The 15,102-nt window shown below is 40.8% G+C and overlaps 1 protein-coding gene and 1 long non-coding RNA gene across 2 annotated transcripts in view; one reads left to right on the forward strand and one right to left on the reverse strand.

Annotated features, from left to right (window-relative positions):
• Positions 1–7,813, forward strand: part of LOC144245173 (uncharacterized) — a 29,064-nt gene extending 21,251 nt beyond the window's left edge. Inside the window, exons 2-3 of the long non-coding RNA XR_013339179.1 lie at positions 7,398–7,469; positions 7,565–7,813. This is a non-coding gene — a long non-coding RNA (uncharacterized LOC144245173). The remainder of the gene's footprint in view (positions 1–7,397; positions 7,470–7,564) is intronic.
• Positions 7,814–13,044: 5,231 nt separating this feature from the next.
• Positions 13,045–14,028, reverse strand: UBTFL1 (upstream binding transcription factor like 1). The gene is given in 3 exon segments (XM_077780606.1): positions 13,045–13,215; positions 13,217–13,434; positions 13,437–14,028. Coding segments are annotated over 3 exon segments (975 nt in total). The 5' UTR covers positions 14,023–14,028.
• Between the last annotated feature and the right edge of the window lie 1,074 nt (positions 14,029–15,102).

Below are 15,102 nucleotides of genomic sequence, written 5' to 3' on the forward strand. Positions count from 1 at the left end.
TTTTGGCATGGGAGAGAATTTTAAAAAAAAAAAAAAAAAAAAAAGCCAATCTCAAAATAGGTTAGTAAATGCCTTATTTGTTGTACTACTGAGGACTATAGCCTGGGAGAGACAGTATTTCAGATTGCTCTGTAGCTTGTTAGTTTATAAGGAATCATATGCAGGAAGGAAAAGGGACATATGGGTTTATAAGCAGTTCTGCCAATACTTGTGCCTCAAAAGGTATAATTTTCCTGGTTGTAAATACTAAGGTTTAACTGATTTCCAAATAGACCCATGAAAGACCCTTAGATAATCTTAATACATTGTTTCTATCATATCTGATTTTTCAAAACTAGTGCCTGCATGCCTCTGCTTAACTGGCTTTCCAGTTCTTCTTGTTTTTTGTTATCTCCTTAAGGTCACTTGAGATGGTCATAGACAGCTGACAGCAGTTTTAGAGCACACCCAGTGACCTAAGTGTACTTCCATTTGGAGAAGCACTGGTCTAAACATACATACTCCAATGGGACTCATTCTTTTTTTTTTTTTTTTTTTTTNTCTTGTATCCTTGGTTAGGTTTATTCCGAGGTATTTTATGGTTTTTTGTGCAATTGTGAATGGGATCAGTTTCTTGATTTCTCTTTCTGTTGCTTCATTGTTGGTGTATAAAAATGCAACTGATTTCTGTACGTTGATTTTGTACCCTGCAACTTCGCTGAATTCTTGAATCAGTTCTAGTAGGCTTCTGGTGGAGTCTGTCGGGTTTTCGATGTAGAGTATCATGTCATCTGCGAAGAGTGAAAGTTTGACTTCTTCTTTGCCAATTCCAATGGGACTCATTCTTAAAGGGAGCTCGAGTACAAGTCCTTCAAAGTGTGTTTTTCAAGACACCTTGATATTTTTTTTTTTTTACTTGTAGAATCAACTTTCATTTTTCACAGAAAATAAAAACCCACCCTGCTTGTAGTGTAAGTTTTAATAAGATTGTCTGGAGCACATTTAACAAATTTACCACAACTGAAGCTCCCTGAGGCAGATATCTACAACTATTTTTAATAAAGGGGGAAAAAGGCCTCTCTAAAGTTGCATATTTGAGAAATTGGGAAAACAGAAAATTGCTCTTGTGAGGATCACACAACCCCATTACATATTAGAATAGCCTTAATGGAAGGAAATTTCCACAAGGGGGCAGTAACCCACCAATTCCAGTCTGAAATGAAAGCTAAGCTTTTCTTATTTAAAGATAAAACAGGCCTTTCTGAACTCATTCTAATATACAGAAAAAAACCTATTAATTCAAATTAACTTAATTACTTACAGTCTGATATCATTTTAGTTGCTTGATTAGTTTTTATCTTAGTATTTTTAAGGGTGTTATGCATAGTGACTGATTTGACCCCTAAAGGTGTTTTATTCTATTTTCAGAAGTAGGTCTTCTAAAAAAAAAAAAGAAAAGAAAAAGAAAAAAAAAGGGCAGTTAAATTTACATAACTGATGAATATTAAGTTTTTACTTTCTTAAAAAGTAATGGATTCACACAAATATGTATAACTAATTAAAAAAAATTTTTTTTTAATGTTTGTTTATTTTTGAGAGAGACAGAATGCTAGCAGGGGAGGGTCAGAGAGAGACACACACACAGAATCCTAAGCAGGTCCAGGCTCTGACCTGTCAGCACAGAGCCTCACACAGGGCTTGAATTCAACAGTGAGATCATGACCTGAGCCAAACTTGGACCCGCTTAACCCACTGAGCCACCCAGGCTCCCCTGAACTAAGTTTTTAAAGGGTTGATAAGCAGTTCAAAGGATAACCTTTTCAACTAATGGTGCTGGAGCAATTGGATGAACTTTGACCTATATTCACACCTTATACAAAACATTAACTCACATCGCAGATATAAAAGTAAAGCTATAAAACTTTTGAGGAAAATCCGTGGGACTTGGCATTTGGTACAGAATTTTTAGGCCTGACAAACAAAAGCACAATCCACAACAAGAAAATTTGTAAGATTGGACTTTGTCAAAATTAGAACTTCTCCCTGGGGAAGATGTTGTACATGAAAAGACAAACTGTATATTTCAAGAAATCATTTAGATGCCACATATCTGAAAAAAGACTTGTATCCACAATAAAGAATTCTTAAAACAGTTTTAAGGAAACTTATCCAGTTAGAAAACAGGCAAAAGGCACAAAATAGACATTTCACTGAAAATGATATATAGATGGTAAATAAGGAAAACATATTCATATATTTTTAGCCATTAGGAAAATGCACATTGAAACCACAATGAAAAATCACCGTTCTCTCAGAATGGCTAAAATCAAGTGTCAACACCAAATCCTGGCAAGAATGCAAAAGAACAAATCACACATACATTGTAGCTATGTGGTTCCCAAAAGCCCCATCAACCGAGTTCTAGGGCATTTATCCTAGAGATATGAAATAGGTTTATGTTCACACAGAAACATACACATGAATATGTATACACTGTATTCATATTAGCCCTAAAATGAAAACAACCCAAATCTGTCAACGGGTGAATGGTTAAACAAACTACATCCATCCATACCAGGAAATACAACACAACAATAAACCAGCTATAGTATAGAAACAAAGTAGGAATGTATGTGAAAGCCAAAGGGATCCCCAGGGAATTATGAGGCTTTTAAAAGTTGATCGCAAAAGGTTTTGAAACATATGATCCCATTTATTAGGTTCCTAAAACAGCAAGCTTGTAGAGATGGAGAACAAATTGGTTGGTGGTATGGGTTAAAGATAGAAAGAATGAAAGGGGCTGGCTGGGGCTCTAAAGGATAGGAAAACGGATCTTTGTGTAGAACATTCTGTATCTTGATCGTGTTGGTGGTTACACGAATGTACACATATAAGGAAAGAAAACGCACGCACAAAGTAGTAAATGTAAAACTTGTGAAATCTGGGGGCACCCGGGTGGCTTGGTCAGTTAAGCATCTGACTTTGGCTCAGGTCATGCTCTCAAGGTTTGTGAGTTTGAGCCCCTCACTGAGCTCTCTGAAGTCAGCTCAAAGCCCTCTTAGGATCCTCAGTTGCCCTCTTTGCCCCTGCCCCACCTTGCACCCTCTCACTCTCAGTCTCTCAGAAAATAAACATTTAAAAAATGTAAAAAATAAAAAACTTGTGAAATTTGAGTAAGACTTGTGACTTGTATCAATGTCAATTTCCACATTGTCAGGCAAGAGACCACCACTGGGGAAAAATGGGTGAAGGCTATTAGGAACTTCTGTGTTTCAATAATTTACAACTGTGTGTGAATCTAAAGTTATCTCAAAGTTAGAAATAAGATAAAAAACAGTAATGCCTCCTTCTAGCATACAAAATATCCACAGAACATAAAGTTACAATTCAAACTATTAAACTGTTTACTCAATCTAGTCATTTCTTAATGTCTGTACCCATTTGATTGAGGATATGTGCATGTATAGTTGTATTGTTTTTTTAACAATAAAGTAGTCACATGAGTAAATTATTTTTTTTTAATTTAGCATATAGTTACCCCCAAGTAAGTTTGTACCCCCTCATTTGTAACAGCTGAATACCATTTCAGTTTATGGTTAATGGCTGATGGGTAGGTTTGATTTTTGGTAATTTATGTTTTCCCATTCTATTTGTATCTAAGATACAAATGTAAGGAGGCTCTTCTGTTCTCTGTCAAATAACTCTGAATTAAAATTACAGCTTTAAATCATGTGCACACAAAACATTTTAATCAGTAGGGCTTCTAGGCAGGATATTAGTAGCAACAGCATATTTTTAATACCTCTGAATCCACCAGAAGAACCGGCAGAGCAAGGAGAACAAAACAAAATATATGACTAAACAACATGATGAGGTAACCCCATGAACCCCAAGTTGAGCAAGTGGAACAAAACTACCAGGACCCAGAGGAAATCACCAATTGTCTCAGAGGACGTGAAAGAAAGCCAAGAGGATTTCCAGAGACTCTAACAGCTGGAAAGCTTAGAAACGCAACTGGTAATGGATAGGCAACCCCTAAGTTGGTGCAGAGATCTCAAAAACATAACCATAACCTAGAGCAGCAGCTGAGGCCTGGAGAGGGTCCCCAGATCTCAGTCTGTGGGGAACAGTGACAATGGCAAGAGCTGATGGAGAGAGTGGTCTGTACCCTGTGAACCCAGCAAATTAACCGCCTCCAGGGCAAAGCCCTGACCTGGGATGAAAATTCAGGAAACCAATTATAACTTGAGCTGGACAAGGACACTGAGGCCCAAAAAAAGATTAGATACATAGGAGGAGAAGGCTGGTCTCAACAAGCCCAAGTACAGATAATTTCTTTACCTTCCAGTTCCAGAAATACCAGATGCTGTGCAGGTAAAATAGGAAGTCATGGTTCAACCTGATATAATCTTCTGGCCCTTTTTACTAGTCAGTTTCTTTCTACTCAAATCCATCACAATACAGACAGACACTCAGCAAATCGTACCTAACATTTTCTTGGGAAATAAATGCTAAGAGAGCATTCTCCAACTCTTACCTGGGCGTCAAAACATTGATCCCAAACATCACCGGTTCTTAATTCTGCTTAGCTTTTTATTAGGGGCAGGGCTTCCCTCCTCCCACAAAGAGGTATAAACTCCACCTTTTCCCAATCAACCATTGCCTCCTGCTATCATAGAGACCTCGCTTAGTATTCTGCCCGCCCCACCCAGAATTAACATATTCATTCTCATTCCCCCTCTTTTGTTCTCTTTCGCTGCCTTCTATTCCACCAGCAGATATATTTTTGTTTGCTTTCTTCCCATGTTTTTAATTTTTTAATGTTTTATTTATTTCTGAGAGAGAGAGAGAGGCAGCGTGAGCAGGGGAGGGTCAGAGAAAGAGGGAGACATAGAATCTGAAACAGGCTCCAGGCTCTGAGCCAGCTGTCAGCACAGAGTCCGACCCAGGGCTCGAACCCACGAACCATGAGATCATGACCTGAGCCGAAGTCGGACGCTTATCCAACTGAGCCACCCAGGTGCCCCACTCCACACATTTTTTAAACCTTCTACTTGTAGTATGGTGGTGAGTGCAGAATATATTGAGCCTCAAAGACAAAATCATGTACAGGACAAAATGGACAGGAATCTAATTAGTAGGTGCTCTGATAATGTAGAAATGATGAGATTAAGAAAGATGGGAGAATGGGAGGAAGAAAGGTATCGCATAGAATGAGCTTACAGACCACTTCATCTATAATGTCCCAGAGTCGGCAGGATATTGTGTGTAGACTTGAGCGTAGGCTGTAGGCATATTTACTTAATGTTAGTATTATGATATCCAGATGAAGGATGATGGGGAGCACAGGGAGGGGAAGAAAGAGAATACAAGCTAATGTTGTCTTAGTTTAGAGACAACGACGACTGTCTGAAGAAAAAGAGGACTTTATATCAGGAAGCCATCAGAAGAAAATCCAGCCTTCCTATAAATACTGTCACACCAGAGCAAAAGTAACAAATACAAATAAGTTGGTGAAAGACAGATATGTGCATACAATACATAGCAGAAAATACTATCACCAAAATAAAACCACACAAAATTCTCATGTCAATAAAAGTAAATGAACTTAATTCTCTTATTAAAAGAAAAGATATTGCCAAATTAAATCACAAAGCAAAACTAAATTCTATGCTGAATGCAAGACATATTTCAGAAAGGTTTAAAATAAAAGGATGGAAGACAAAATGGTGAGTAACAGATAAAAAGATTTCTATATGGTTTAACAAAGCAGAGGGTGAACACCTGATGTACGTGCTCACATTTTTACACTTAACAGGTGAGGTGTTCGCACTCGTGCAAGCTTCTTTGAAAGGTGTTCACATGGCTAGTATATTTGAACACGTAAAGAAACCACTTTTATATCATTAGAAACAGAAATGGTAACAGTAAGTGAAAGAAGAAACTAATAGCATCTACATTGAGGGCTGAGAAGAGTCACTGTCATGTGGCGATCACATTACCAGAAGGCCAGCTGTGTCTAGTTAAAATGCCTGCGCCCTTCCACTGAAATCATGTGTCACCCTAGGAAAGTGTGTGCTTCTCACAGAGCTATCATCAGCTGTACTATTGCTGTCTATACAGTCTGAAACGTCTGACTTTGGTTTGCCTTCATATAGTCATACCGATGGTCACATTTTTCTCTTTAGAGAAGCTATGATATTGCAATTATATTTTGGATAATTTGGTCCTAGACAAATAATCTTTTTACTGGAATGGAGGAGGGGGCAAAACGGCGGAGAAGTAGGGAACTCCGTACATTGCACTCGCCCCCATAATCTTTGACATGCACAATTTCTTCACGGCAGCAGTATTTACACTTACCCAAATGGAACTGAACAGTTGGTATATGACGGTATACTCACATACTGGAATACTATGAAACAAAATTTTAAGAAACAATTGCTATATAAAACGGGGGAGATACATCTCACCAACATAATTTTAAACAAATGAAATCACACCAGAAGAGCATGTGCTATAAGGATTGAATTAAATATTGAAAATGTTTTCAATATTAAAATTGAAATATAAATTTCAAAAATGTGATAATTAGTGTCAGGATATATTAATCACCAGGATGTGGTTACCTCTGTGGGAGAAGGGGTTAGAGTTGGGTCAGGGTAGGCAATACTGACACCTGGATGTGGGAGTATCTTTACTTTGTGTTATGAAATACATCTTTCCTTTGACAATATCTTTACCATATTATGTTTACAGACCTCTGGGTAGGAAGATATATTCGTGGGTCAAAATGTGGAACTGTATACTTTCACTATGTTCCCAAATATTCCTTCAGATATACTTTCCTGCCTTATGGATTCCAGAAACCGCTGATCCCCACATGATCCATAAATTACATTCAGTGAACAGTCTTTCTAAGATTCAGGAAGTTAGCTCAACTGATCTCTTCTAATTATATTGTTCCTTTGTGATACACATTTATTTTCCTTATTAAATACGAATTTTCAAGCCAATTTAATAAATATGCTCCTTTTAAGTGATAATAATCTTTTGGTGTTACCTAAAATATCAGCTGGTCTGTCCTTTGTCTTTCAACATGACTCTACGATTTATCAAAACATTAAATTAATCAAACCATGATGTATGTAAATTATGCATAAAAAAGCTAACAAAAAGCATGCTACCATTATTTCTTAAAAAATATATAAGAACATAAAACAGATACAGAGAGAATAAAAGAATGAAGACACAGAAAAAATAATGGAAATAACAGAGAGCAGGTGAATTAGCATTTGAGGGCTTCTACGAGATTCTGGACTTTCTGCAATTTTCAAATTGGTAAAATAATTTTTTTTAAAAAGAAGGATGCTGGCCGTAGAGGGGCATGTTCATTGACCTGAAGTGCAATTTTGCAGCTTTTCCAGATGTGCAGGAGAAAGCCTGCCTCCAACCCTCCGCGGGAGAGTCTGTGAAGACTTGGGAGAAAGGTTTGGATATTTTTTGTTGTTGTGTCTCTGCAGTTTAATTTTTCTCCTCTCTTATCATAATATTTTGTTTTCTCTTCTTTCTCTCTCTGATCCAGTCTTTGCAAGATCTTCAGCACTTTGCTAAAGGAGACGAAAATTCCAGCCCAGTAGGTATATCTTAAGCGGAGCCCAGTGACTCAAGAACAACTGGTGATGTCAGAAGCTGAGCTCGTCCAGGCTTCTGCATCTGCCTCTTCGAGAACAGACTTCTTTTCCTTTTCGGCAATTTTCTTATTTTCCCTATGGCTTAGAGGAATCATCCTCTCCCCTGTATTTGTTAGAGAATTGGCATCAAAAATATTGTCAGCTGGCGACAGTGCCGAGGTCGGCTTCTCTTCGTCCATCCTTTCCTCTTACTCTCCACCGGGACCCCGAAGGTGGAATCCTGCTTATTCTCAACCCAGTGGCTGGAATCGAGCGCCCAAAGGCCCAGGAGGAGAAATCTGAGCCCATGCACTTCTTGGTGTAAAATGTGGGGAGCTGTGATGGCCAGTGCTCGTCCCAATCATCCGCGTGGGATGAGGGTTGAGGTCGCAGGCAGCCGGCGCGCTTCTGGGCCGCCCTTCTACGAAGCTAAGAAATCCCGAGTAGAGTCTCCCTGGGGGCGGGTAGGAAGGGAAGCCGCTTAAAGGATTTGAGTGGGTTTCGCTTTGGTTTTGAGGACGCCCCGCGCTGCATTCCTCCCGCGACCTCCCGGCTTCGGTTCAGGTCTTGAGCTACGTCCCAGGTTCGCTTTCAGACCCGAATGCAATCACCACTCGCACCCCCTCCCCCTTCTACGTCACCCCTGACTTCAGCACCCGGAGAAAGGCTCCCGGCTGGGCGGCCGGCTGGGCGGACCCCGTCTCCCACTAAGGCAGGTGCGCAGAGCCCGGAGGGTCCCCGGGCCTGGAAGCGCTTGGCGAAGCCTCTTGGCTCCTGTCCAGTCGGCCCCGCTCGCTCTCGGGCTCCCTCTTGTGGGCCCTTATTCCCTCCCTCCGGCCCCCACCCGGTCCTCTCGCTGCCTGAGTCCGTTTCCGACAGCCCCGCTTCCCTGTTTTCGTTTTTTGTTTTCCCCGCAGACCGCGCTGTCCGTGCTCCCTCGTCCCCCCTGCAGATTCACCCCGAGCAGGACAAGTCACGAGGCTGAGCAAGCACCCGAGAGTCCGTGAGCAAAGGGGCCTTGGCTGCAGGACCACTTGAGGCTGTCACTGTGCGGTGGTGGGTGTGGTCGCCGCCGCCCTGTGCCGCTGACAGGAACGGATGCCCATGCACACCCTTGGATTTCCGATCGGGTTTGAATCTCTGTGAATTGGAGAGTGTGGATTTAGGGACCCTCGCCTTCTAGGATTTTCTTTCACCCTGGCAACAGGTGGGACATTGCCCTCCACTGCTCTCGGAGTCTCGGGGATGAACCGGGAGGCCTTAGCCTTCGGGACAGTGGGACACTTCCTTCCAAAGCTGGCGACAGGTGGGCCTCGCAGAACCCCAGATTCCTCTGTATGTCGTCGTGGTGGTTCACATGACTTTCTTGAAAATTAGGCAGTCCCTTTCAGATGACTCATTTTCACCTACCCACTCACTGCCTTTTTCATAGACACAAAGGGGAGTGGGCAGAGAGGATGTAGAATTCCCTTTAATCCTGGAGTTGTGGATGAACAAGGGAAACAGTCGCTGCTCTGAAGAAAGCTAAGACCCACCCAGTCCCTGAAGACCTTAGGATGTCCAGGATTTCTCCACCGACATTGGGGCTGTCCCAGTGACCAGGGTTCCCTGCCATTTAGCCCTAGAGGAATAGGGGAGGGTCCACCTTCTGTACAGCACCCTCTCCCCTCCCCTAGACATCCCCTGGCCTCCATGTTTGTCTTGTTTTGTTTTGTTTTTTCCAACCAGTAAAAGAGAAAATCTTTTGGCCCTTTGTTCCTTCCATCCACTTTCCAGCGGCTGCCTTACTTGAGTCACTGCCCAAGTCCAAAAGGTTGCACTTCAATTAATTGTTTGAGAGACAGCTTGCACAAGCGGGCTAGTGAGAGAGAGAGAGAGAGAGAGAGAGAGAATCTTAAGCAGGCTCCATGCTCATCGTGGATCCCAACTCAGGGGCTCCATCTCATGACCCTAAGCCAAAATCAAGAGTCAGATACTCAACCAACTGAGCCACCCAGTCCTCCCCGGAAAAAGGTTGCGCTTTAAATCATTGATGAGGTGCTGGAGCTGCCTGTGGTTCCCAGTCCCACATCTGGTCCTTCCTATCTTATTCTGTGTGTGACAACTGCTAGAGCCTGAGAAGTTTGAACTAGCCAAGAAAATTTAGGAAAATTCCACTGGAGTTTGTCAGGCCTCCAGGAGCTCGCGTTTACACTTGTGCGTTGAGAGGATGGAGCACCTGCTCTGTGCTGATGCAGGTGAGGCAGGGGATCCTCAGTGAATATAGAATGGGAAGGATTTGGACAATTGCATGATGGGTGGGATCGTTGCTCAAGAAAGGAGCAGGTTTTGGGTTTGGGATGAATTCTGTTTTTGACACTTCAAGAATGGTGTTCCAGAGGAAAATGTAATGGAGATGTCACTGAGATCATTACTGTGTGATACAAATTTTGCAGAAATTTGTGGACTCAGTGTGAGAATGACAGATAGAAACACAGGGCATGATGAGTTCATGCTGGAACAGCATATAGGCTACATGAATTGAATATGCAGATTTCCAAGACAGAGACAGCAGTGAAGGGAAACCAGGAGTTTATGGTACTTGAAGGAAAGGAATGCCCAACGATAAGAGTGGTAAATGTAGGCACAAACTAATTCTACAATCTCCTTTCCTCCCTTTGACTTGCTGCCTCCTTGAGACTCAGGTCAAGCATCACCGATATGAGGGGATGTGTGTCCTTCCTCTGGTGGTTCAGATTCCATGCACATGACAGCACACAGGTGACTCCTTGATAGTTCCCATTCAATTTTTGTCCAATGTATGCAAAATGAAAGAGCCTAAGTTCTAATCTAGCCCAGTCTATGTGTCTGCAATGGTTCTGAGAGAGATTTTCCTCCTTGGTTCTTCTCCCTAACTACATTTTCTTTCAGTTTTCTAGGGAGGAGCCTGAGGAAGTCCTTCAGCTTCAATGTAATAATTAATGAGTCCTATTCCCTCACCCACTTGGGTCTTACTAAACTGGAAAAGCAATGAAGTCAAATATAGATCATGAAAAAGCATAGTGAAGTGAATAAATATCCAGAAGCTAGTGTAAATATCCATAAGAAAGGAAATGTGCCTAATCTGTAGTCATTTTTAATACAGCATTAAAAAGTGGCTTTCTCTCTGGAATGTGATGTGGGCTTAAAATTAGATAATTTGGGGGCACCTGGGTGGCTCAGTCAGTTGAGCATCTCACTTCAGCTCAAGTCATGAGTTCGAGCCTGGCATCGGGCTCTCTGCTGCCAGCCAGAGCTTGCTTCAGATCGCCAGTCTCCCTCTCTGTTTGCCCCTCCCACACTTGCTCTCTCTCCCTCTCTCAAAAATAAAAATAAAACCTTAAAATAATTAGTTAATTCAATAACCCAATTCCCAGTATGAATATAGCCAAGGAAAAATTGCACTAATACATGAGAGAAGTAGTTTTTTAAACAATGATTAACATTATGGATTAAAAGGAACAATAATGTAAGTAAATAGGCATTTTCTGAATAGGTTATAGTTTATTTCAAATGTATATTAGTCAGCATAATTGTAGTCATTGCAAATTCTATTAACTTGAAATTCAGAAGTAAGACAGGTGTATATTTCTGTGACTTACCACTGTTCTGGATATTCCAACCAACACATTCAGAAAGAGAAAGGAATTAGAGGTATAAAATTGTAATTATTGCTTTTATTTTTAAAATATTATCTACTTAGAAAATCGCTTAACAATAATTCACTAAGGCACCTACTTACCTAAACCTTCAAACCTTAATGGTTTTCATATAAAAACAATATAACTACTTCCATGATACTAATATTCATGAGAATACAATATGAAAATAGCCAGGAATATACAGGGAGAAAAGAGTATAATTAGAGAACACTAGTCTTAATACATTTCCAAACATAACAATAAGATAAATAATGAAAACAATATGCATCTGAGACAAGAATTCACAGAAACACCAGTAGACGAGAATAGTATATGCATCTATGTCTGTATCTCCATGTATCGATCCATGTGTGTATGGATGTATCTACCTGTATATCTATTACTTAACTCATCCATCTATCCATTCATCACCCATCCATCTATCCTGGATGTTAAAGCTGAAGTTCACCTGTGCCTGGAGCAGCAGGAAAGAGTTTAGGCTTCGGCCAGGAATGAGTGCAGAAACCACCTAGAGGAGCAGTGATCCAAATCATAAATCCTTGGGTCCATGGAGACGCTTATTCAAATGAAATCGGGAAGTTTATGAAATTTTTCTTTTTTTCCTTTTTTTAGTGTTTTATTTATTTTTTAGAGAGAGATAGAGACAGCATGAGCAGAGGAGGGTCAGAGAGAGAGGGAGACACAGAATCTGAAGACAGGCTCCAGGCCCTGAGCCAGCTGTCAGCATTAGAGCCCGATGCAGGGCTCAAACCCATGAACCGTGAGATGATGACCTGAGCTGAAGTCGGACCCTTAACCAACTGAACCACCCAGGCGCCCTGAAGTTTTTCAAAAATTAAAAAAAAATAGATTTGTTCTTTTCTGCTTTCAATATTCTATTCATAGAAAAAAATAAACATTCACAAAAGTAGAAAGAATAGAAAAATGAACTAACTGATCACGAAACCATTGCAATGATCAACTCATGGCTACTCTTAGAAAATACATTTTAAAACCTAGTCAACTAAGTTTTAAAAGCAACATTATGGCAGCAAAATCATAAAGTTATATTTGTGACTAAAATAAATTAACTTTTATATATGTATATAAACATATATAAAATATTTTTATTAAGTAATATATATATAGCAAGCATTGGCCATTTTAAGCATTTTAGAATTTGCCATTCTCTGGAAATATAATGTCCACATCCATCACAGCCAGTGACATGCCTCCTTTAATAAAAACAGTTATCTTAAGGAATGTTTCTGTATTGACTTCCCTATTTTTATTTTTTTATATTAGTAAGACTCGTGGAGATCTAGGAGTTCAATATACATACACCAATGTGCCTCCTGTGTGACTCTGCTTACTTCCACCTTTCAGAATGGCCAACCCCTTTTTCATCACAGATGAGGTACAGAAGTCCTGAGGCACAATTCCACAGGAAATGTCGGAGTCACCCAGGCTCCTAGGTGTCCCCTAATAGCTGTGTCATGCAGAAGATGAGAGGAAACTTCTCACTTCAGGAAACAGTCTAACCCAGTGTTCTCACTACAGCCCTGTTGTCTCATTGTTTATTACAAGAGCACTTGGTGCGTGGAGTTTCTAGGGGGTGGATTTGGGGTACAGAGGGGAGCCAGAAAATACTGTCCATGATCCTTTCTTTCCAACCAGTCCTCCTTTGTGTTGAGGAGGGAAGGCAAAGAGGAAGGAAATGAAAAGGGACATTTTCAGACATCATGTCTGACCTTGGGGTCTGGACCTCCCCTCATGCTCATGTTTTTACATTTAATATAGGTTGCCTCTCTGTAGGCAGCACACTCTCCAGGAGACAGGCTCTTGAGCCAGGCATCCAGATCCACCTTGTACTGTTGTTTCTGCAGCTCCTCAGCCTGCTGCTTATTTATAATGGTCCTTCTGGCTCTGTGGGACTCGCTGCCAGCACCTGCCAATCTCCACCCTGTGCTGCCTCAGGGGCACATCTTGTAGCTCCCTACTCAACCACAAATCCCAGTGGAACTTCTCATGTCCATTCATGGGGGGCTTCTGGAGCTCTCCATGGAATGTCATTGTCTTGTAAAAATAGTTTTCTGGGGGAGACTTCACTTCTGGCACATGACTTGAAACTTCTTTTGGGCCCTGTTTGGGCTTCTCTTGGTTGCATTCGATTTGTTGGAGTTCTGGAATAGATCAGGGTGGTCAGCCTTGAATCGAGCCAGTTTCTCCTGGAATTCTTGTTTCTCCTTCTGAAAATCTTGAATGTATTTGAGCTGTATCTGCTCTGGGCGCTCCTTGTATTTCTTAGACATGAGCTTGGTCAGCTCCTGATTGCTCAGGCTGGGATATTTTTGGGAGCACTGAAGCCACTTCTCCTTGAAGAAGCGAAGGTAAGCAGTCAGGGGCTTCTTGGGCAAGTCTAGTTGTTTCTTGGGATTTTTGCTTCTGTCGGTCTTTTCAACATGTTCCTTAGCTTCCCGGACTAATTCTGTCAAAGTGCGAAATTTTCTCAGGTGATAAGAAACCTCCAACCATTTGAGTTTGCACATTTCTCTAGAATTATCCTTAAAAGCTACTTTTTCCCAGTCCATCTGTGACTGAGCTGTTTTGAATGTGTGGCTGTCATTGGATGGAAGGTTAGTCTCCATACGTTCTAGTAAGTTCATAATGTCTTCTTTGGACCAGTGACCTTGGCCTCTAGACAATGCCATTTCTAGTTCTTGGACCACTTATCTGGACTTAGCCATTCAGAAACTTCAGCAGGAGCTCAAACTTCCTCAACATCAAGACTTATTTCTGGAAGTCCTGCAGTGTGTGGAGGTCTATGTTTCTGAGGAGAAAGAGAAAAAATGAATAAGAAAACCACAATCCACTTGGGGATATGCCCCCCATATAATTTAATAACCCTTAACAGTGTAAATGGAAAATTGCCCACTTCTGAGTTGAAATTTATGTTTACATTTTTGCTTTTATTTTTTGTTTTGCTTTGTTTTTTAGAGAGAGAGAGCATGTGGAAACTTAAAAGAGGGACACACAGAGACAGAGAGAAACCCAAGCAGGCTCTATGCTCATCGAGGAGCCCTATATGGGGCACAATACCATAACCCTGGGATCATGACCTGAGCAGAAATCAAGAGGTGGACACTTAACCTACTGAGCCACCCAGGTGCCACACTGTTCCTCATCTTTAAGCCTCAGCCCCTTTTACCACACTACAACAAGATTTTCCAATTAAGTTTTAGGGCCAAGCCAAATATAAAACTACATGAAATCTAGAACATTCCCTGTAGATATCCCCATTTGTATATACAAGGAATGTAAAATAAAGAAAATAGTATGTAAATTTGTTAATGTCAAAACAATAACAGATTATAATTTGAAAGCTCAAGAGAAAACTGGATGGACTTACATAATTTTTGTTAACTAGGCATACTATACCCACTTAGAAAAGTCTTAAGCCTGCTGACAGTTAAATTAATTATTTTTAAAGAAAAAAGTAAGGACTCCTCATCTAATGATTGTATATTTGGTTTCATCAATGCTTATAAGAAGATCCACCCAATTGGGTCAGGAGTTGTGTGTTCTCTGGGCTCTCTACAAAAAGACAGGGGTAACTTTCTGAGTTCTCACAGTCAAGCCAACTTCATAGGCCTCCAAAAAAAACAAACTTACTTTGCCTTTGCAAAACCTTTAGTTTGCAGTCTCTGAAGCTCTGCCCTGATTAGGTTTCAACAGTAGGCAGGGCCAGCGGAAGGTGCACCTTTTTGTCCTTATATAGAATAATTCTATTC

Source organism: Crocuta crocuta, unplaced genomic scaffold (genome assembly GCF_008692635.1).
Source record: "Crocuta crocuta isolate KB4526 unplaced genomic scaffold, BGI_CrCroc_1.0 scaffold78, whole genome shotgun sequence".
NCBI classification, from domain to species: Eukaryota; Metazoa; Chordata; class Mammalia; order Carnivora; family Hyaenidae; genus Crocuta; species Crocuta crocuta.